Source organism: Tasmannia lanceolata, unplaced genomic scaffold (assembly GCF_043159265.1).
Source record: "Tasmannia lanceolata isolate RefF3 unplaced genomic scaffold, GAP_Taslan_0.1 ptg000007l, whole genome shotgun sequence".
In the NCBI taxonomy this organism is placed as follows: domain Eukaryota; kingdom Viridiplantae; phylum Streptophyta; class Magnoliopsida; order Canellales; family Winteraceae; genus Tasmannia; species Tasmannia lanceolata.
In genome coordinates, this window is record NW_027518684.1 from 19,245,783 (window position 1) to 19,252,422 (window position 6,640).

The 6,640-nt window shown below is 37.8% G+C and overlaps 1 protein-coding gene across 2 annotated transcripts; it reads left to right on the forward strand.

Annotated features, from left to right (window-relative positions):
* Nucleotides 1-293: 293 nt before the first annotated feature.
* On the forward strand, nucleotides 294-5,754 carry LOC143882211 (agamous-like MADS-box protein MADS9). Of its 2 annotated transcripts, none has more exons than XM_077385686.1 (7): nucleotides 294-535; nucleotides 1,478-1,544; nucleotides 2,480-2,541; nucleotides 3,285-3,384; nucleotides 3,492-3,521; nucleotides 4,207-4,251; nucleotides 5,483-5,754. In XM_077385686.1, exons 1-7 carry the CDS (start codon nucleotides 348-350, stop codon nucleotides 5,618-5,620), a joined length of 630 nt encoding a protein of 209 aa, XP_077241801.1. In that variant the 5' UTR covers nucleotides 294-347; the 3' UTR covers nucleotides 5,621-5,754. The 2 variants fall into 2 exon arrangements, with proteins under 2 accessions (XP_077241801.1, XP_077241800.1); XM_077385685.1 differs by having other exon boundaries at nucleotides 298-535; nucleotides 5,480-5,754.
* The last annotated feature ends 886 nt before the right edge of the window (nucleotides 5,755-6,640 follow it).

Genomic DNA, 6,640 nt, shown 5'->3' on the forward strand with positions numbered 1-6,640 from the left:
CAATAAATTCACACCGATCAAAAAGACGGACGGCTAGGATGGGGAATAATAATATTCAAGAAGGTTGGTAGTACCTTTATTTTACATAACCATCGGTTATTCAGATGTAAGAATATGAATAAAACAGGTAATAAACCTAATCCAGGATAAGTTTAATGCGTTGTCAAACTCAAAGTACTCACCATCCCAAATCCATGCATTCCTTTCTGAACACACTCGAAAGCTCTCTCTTCACATACCCAACAAAGCAATACCCACTTGTTTCTTCTCTACAAAAACCCATTCTCATCTTCATCCTCTCTGTGTATTTTATTTCTCTGTTTGATCTCTTTCTTAGAGGTTGAAAAATGGGGCGTGGAAAGATTGAAATAAAGAGGATTGAAAACTCCACAAATCGGCAAGTGACTTACTCCAAAAGGAAAGGAGGGATCGTGAAGAAAGCAAAGGAGATTAGTGTTTTGTGTGATGCTCAGGTCTCTTTGGTCATTTTTTCCAGTGCTGGAAAAATGTCTGAGTTTTGTAGTTCTTCTACAACGTAAGTTTTTTTTTTTTTCCATTGTTTGGTTTGCAGGAATTTAATTTCTGGGAAAGTTTGGAAAGGAAAAACTTTTCCAAAATTTCTTTTTTTCTTCCTTTCAATATGGACCAGGCTGCTTCAGATTTTGTTTTGATGAACACAATCGAGTTTCTATATGGTGTAAGCCTGTATTTTGTTGACTATTTTTCAAAAAGTATTGTACGGATCACATCATAGGATGATCTAAACCGTCCATTTGAGGGGCCACAAGGTAAATAGGGTGTGCTCAAAAAATCACTTCCATACGATGATCCTAGCCCTACGATCTATAGAAGAACTGCATATTATGGAAACATCTATAGATCAGAGGGTTCTGGTCATCCTATGAAAATAATTTTTTGGACAGAAACTATTTAAGTGGTGGCCCATCAAATGGACGGTTTGGATCATTCTATGGTGTAAGACATACAGCAATATTTGATATTAGGGTTTGGATTATTCTATGATTATCCAAACCGTCCATTTAATGAGTCACAACGTAGATAGGTTGTACCCAAACAATCATTTCCACAGGATGATCCTAGCCCTACGATCTATTATGGAAACCTCTATCGAACTAACGGTTGAGATCATCCCGTAAAAAATGATTTTCGGGCCTGTGTCCCATCAAATGGACGGTTTGGATCATCCTATGGTGTAAGCCGTACAGTACCTTTTTTCCTTAAAAAATACCCGCCGCTTACACATAAAATCTCAACATAACATTAACCATATCATTTATCTTTAAATCGTAGAAGGGAAACATTTTCCGGCAGGAAATGTTTTTGGTGCAGTCAAAACATAGTTTGAGGTTTTAAATTGGTTTTATTGTACATATAGTTTTTGATGGATTTTATATTATGGTTGATATGTGGAAAATGATTTTGAGGTTTGTTTTGTTTTGTTGAAACGAAAAAATAGGTTGGTGAAGCTGTTGGATGGATACCAGAAGACTTCTGGTAAGAAGCTGTGGGATGCTAAGCATCAGGTATGTGCTAACTCCCTCTTCATCTCTAAGCAATCCTCCTAATCCAGTTGGCCCTGATTTCCTAAGCTACAACCATCAAAATTTAACTTGAGCTGCCTAGGGTCATTAGCCATCTAAGAGGGAGTAATCAACTCTGCCCTGTTAGTGTAGCTAAAACCCATGACAAATCTCCTTCCAGCATCTGTTTAGATGAGAAATCGAGTACTATTTGAAAAAAGAGAACACCCTTACCCAAGATATTACAACTGATGTAATCCCTGTGAATGTGGAAAGAGCGATTTTGGGTTGATTCTTGAATCGCCTGCCATTTCTCTCCTTCCAAAAATCAACCACGTACACAGTGGCTAACATCGCTGCTCTCCATAGTAGTATTCCTTTTAAAGCTCTTGCTAGCTCTATTTTTCACCCCAAAAAATCAGTCTTAAATCTTAACACATGTTTTATTAATATTAATATAATTTTCGACGTTAATATAAATATAAATATAAATAATATCATCATTAGTATGGGCGAAAAAAAAAACAGGCGTGTCATATGGTAGAAACAGGTTAATTTGCTTGATTTTTGGGCGACGCGGTCATTTATTTTGCCCACAACTTGTGAGATTTAAAACTCGGGAGGGTGTGGCTCTTTGGCGTAAAGTCATGGGTATGCTCCCCAGTGACGAGCGTTCGAATCCCCCCTTGTTCAACTGATGCGCGTGGTCTACCGGGTGCCTGCGTGCATCCCTAGGGACTAGTCCCGCCCCACGAAGTGAGGTGGGGATACCCTATGGGATCAAAAAAAAAAAACTTGTGAGATTTAAGCTTTTGGCAGCTGAAATTATCATTTTCTCTTACATTTCTGCTTGAATTAATAAGTCTAATCACAATATCTTTCTTTCTTGATATTTTTATGTTAGCAAATGACAAATGATTTCACATTCTTAATTTTAGCATCTGAGTAACGAAGTGGATAGGATCAAGAAAGAGAATGACAACATGCAGATCAAGCTCAGGTAGACTTTTTTTCACTCAGTAGTATTCATAAAAAAAAAAAATAGATGAAAGAAGTTACAAATTTGAACTACAGTTAAAATTTTGAGGTAATTTCGGGAATAAAAGATAGATGAAAGAAGTTACAAATTTGAACTATAGAGTAACAAAGTTTAGGCCATTTAGGGAATAATGAGTATAAACACTTATGAGTTATGACCTCTCTTTTACACTAGAGGGGCTGTCCCAAGTAGAAAAGAGGGGTGATTATATCACTTCCCTAGTTTTGCTATTGGCAGAAATCTCTAAATTTTAAGACTTCTCTCTTGTTGGTTTACAAACTTACAATTCCTAACAAGCTAGTGGCAGGCACTCACATAAAAGTTTAGTTAAAGAGAGGGCTGTCAATATAAATCCAAGGGAGTGCTAAGTTCATTTCCCTACTGAAATGAGGGAAGTTATATATTCCCCCTTTTTTCTTTTACTTGGGACTGCCCCCTCGGGTGTATTTAATATTTATGATTTTATGACCACTCTGTTACACTAGAAGGGGCTGTCCCAAGTAAAAATGGGGGTGGCGGGCGAATATTTCACATAGGAAATTACAATTCAAAACTGGACCCCCTTAGGAGGTAATTTTGCAATTTTGATGGGAACATATGCAATTTTGCAATAAATGCTTATGGGAACATAGGAAATTACAATAAAAAACTGGAATAGGAGTTATTTATTATCCATGCGATCGCATCCGTCTATCTGCTTGCAGACACTTGAAGGGTGAGGATATCACCTCACTTCATCCAAAGGAGCTTATGTCGATCGAGGATGCACTACAAAATGGTCTCACCGGGGTTCGGGCCAAGCAGGTAAGTTTTGATGAAATGCCTAATTTGCCCCTCATTATCCTTTTCTTTTCTTCTTAAAAAGAGATTATTAAGCTATAATTCCCTCTTCTTCTTTTTTTCTGTGACAGATGGATTTCTTAAAGATGCTTAAGGAGAATGTAAGTATAGATTAAAGAACTTATACTTTTCTTATTGAGGGCCTCATCGCTTGGCCCACCCACATTAAATTGGCATAATCTGAACGGTTTATTTCATGGGACCCACCATTAATTAGCCATTTAATCCGAAAATCGAGCGAAACAGACAATCCTAACCATCCAATAAGAGGCTCTTCACCCCATTTTAGTTTGCATGTTTAGTTCAATTCTTTTAACCATCTTCCTTCAGACAATGCCAGCCATATGAAATAGATGGCTTAAACCAAAAACAAAAAACAAGGGGAAGATGATATCTGCACCCCTTGTTTTGATAATGGCACTCTTCCCCTACTTTACCCTTCTAAACTCATAATTTTCTGTTTAAAAACTATTGTAATTTTCATAAGCAAAATGTACTGTTTTTAGTGTTATTTGAAGGGCATTTTTGCCAAAAAGATCCCTTCCTTAAATGCTATCAACAACCAATAAAAAAGTAGAAAAGAAAGTGAGGAGTTTCCTTATCAAGTCTTTGAATCATTGATTTTTTTGGTGGGGCCTACAAATGGCACTCTATCAGACTATCATCATGTAAGTGGGCCCACTTAAGAGGGCTACAAATGTCTTTTGCATGTCCTCGAAGATAAATTGCTATTTTGCTTAACCTTGTTTTGTTTTGTTTTGTTTTGGGGGGTGAAAAATCACACAGGAAAGAGCGATGGAAGACGAGAACAGGCGCTTGAATTATATTCTGGTATGCCAACCAAACTAGAATTCTAAAGAAGAAAACATGAAAATGTAGATTGTATGCCTGTATGGATTTAGGATAAGAATTTTAGGCCATGTTTGGCAACCATGAAAAATTATTTCATGGAATAATCATGAGCCCAAGTGTGTGAGAGGGAAGGATGAGTAAGGAGAGTGAGAGACTTGATTTATGTGGGAGTGGAGAGAGCATCACCAATTCCTAAAAAGTAGTGATTTTTTTTTAATAGGTAAGCTGGGTTTTGGCGGAGCTATTTTGGAGCTTGATGAGAACTCTTTGTGGGGAGTGTGTTGTTGTGTTTCTTTCTGGGCCTTTTTTGCGCTTCTTTTCAAAAAAAGAAGTTCGAAAAAATTACTTACTTAAAATTGGTTTTTTTATTTTCCTGGTTTTTATTAGCTTTTCATGCTCCCCTCACTCCAATCCTCTCAAGTTTCTGTTGAGACCCGGTTAGAACTCACCCATAAAAGCTAGCCCTTTGTGGTGAGGGTGCCCAAGTCCTTATTAGGCCCATCCAAATTCATTGCTCTTGCGTGGAACTCCCAACAATCTCAACCCAACATGCGGGTGCAACGTTGGAACTACGAGATCTTCCCCAAGAAATTTCCTCCATCCTCGAGGGTACACCAAGGTTATCGATATCTTCCCTGAGGTATTTTTCCCATCCTCGAGGGCACACATGAGTTACCACGCTCCGGCTCTGATACCACCTGTTGGACCAGGGTAGAACTCTCCCTCAAAAGCTTAGCCCTTAAGGAGAGGGTGCCCAAATGCTTATAAGCCCATCCACATCCATTTACTTTTTCGATGCAGGATCTTTGCTTTCGCGTGGAACAGTTTCTCCCTCTCCAGCCTATCTGTTACGAACCTAAATCGGTTCGTAACGGATTTGATCTTCTTAGAGGGAAGATTAGCCTCTTGACCCGCTTCGAGGGAAGGGTCGTCCACCTCTATGCACCAAACACACTTTCTCAAACAAGTTTCTTCATTACTTTCAAGAAGACTGCGTACAAGTTATTTATAAAAAGTCACCACTAATCTAGATAATTCTTATTGGAAGACACCTAACCAAACTAAACAACTGGAAATCAAATTTAAAAATAAGAAATATCTCAACTGATTTATTTCAGCCAAGTGGGGCCAGATAAGCACATAACAAATATCTTAAAATTGGTTTTTACTTTCCTAAGAATTCTTTTTTCTTTTCGGGATTTTACAGCAGCATCAGCAATTATCTATGGATGAAAGCACGAGAGAGATGGAGAATGGGCATCATCGAATAGGAAGGGATTACTCAGCTCAGATGCCTCTCACCTTTCGTGTGCAACCAATCCAGCCCAATCTGCACCATGACAAGTAAGCAAACATGATTAAGAAGAAAAACACTATGATTTGTGGAATAATGGACTCCGTAGGATTATTATTATTATCGTAACTTACTATTACTAATCATGTGTGGTAAAATGAAAGATTAAACTTGTTTATTTAGCAGCACGAGTGGTGTGATCATGGATATTTTCACCTTGTTATTGTTTGATAGTTTAGCTTAAAAACTCACCTGGTCGATCACGAAAGGCGAAAATGAATGCCAATTTGCTAAACAACTAGGCCCTGTTTGGATTCCAAGATTTTTTGGAAAAAGTTTGGAAAGGAAAAATATTTTTTAAATTTCCTACTTTTTTTTTTTTTCACACACGAAAACAGATAATTTGAACCATCCCTATTCATATATTATTCAGAGTGACATTCAACTTATTATGTTATCCTTCTAAATTAACCAAAATCATACCATTTCCCACTAAATCGTGGAAACAAAAAAATTCCCAAGAAAAACTTTTCCGTAAAAAATGGCTTTCTTGCAATCCAAGCAGGGCCTTAAGGATTTTCTTTGTTCTTAAACATTGTCCATCTCAGGCCACCAATTTGTGAACCTTAGAACTGTGAAAACGGGTGGCCTTCAATGGACACTGTTTCAAATAGAGGGAAGTGATATATTCTTCCCCCTTTTCTTCCCTGAGCCAACCCCCTTTTGTGTATTTATGAGAGTACTCTTTTACACTACAGTGGGTGGCACAGGGAAGAAAAACTCAAACCCATATATCATTTCCCTAATCGGGTTGCTACTTGGGTGGGTCAGGTTGAGATTTTGCTAAACAATGAAGGGAAATGATATAATCGGCCCCTTGTTGTGTAAAAACAGTAATCATAAAAACACTAGAAGGTTGGCCCAGGTAAGAAAAGGGTGTGAATGTAACACTTACCAAAATGAATTGGAATCAATCGGAACCCGATCCGATTAAAAATTTTGGGTCCGACATGCAAGCGTAAAAGACAGTTGATCATTTAAACCATCGAGAAGTGACCCTGTTTAGCTTTTCTT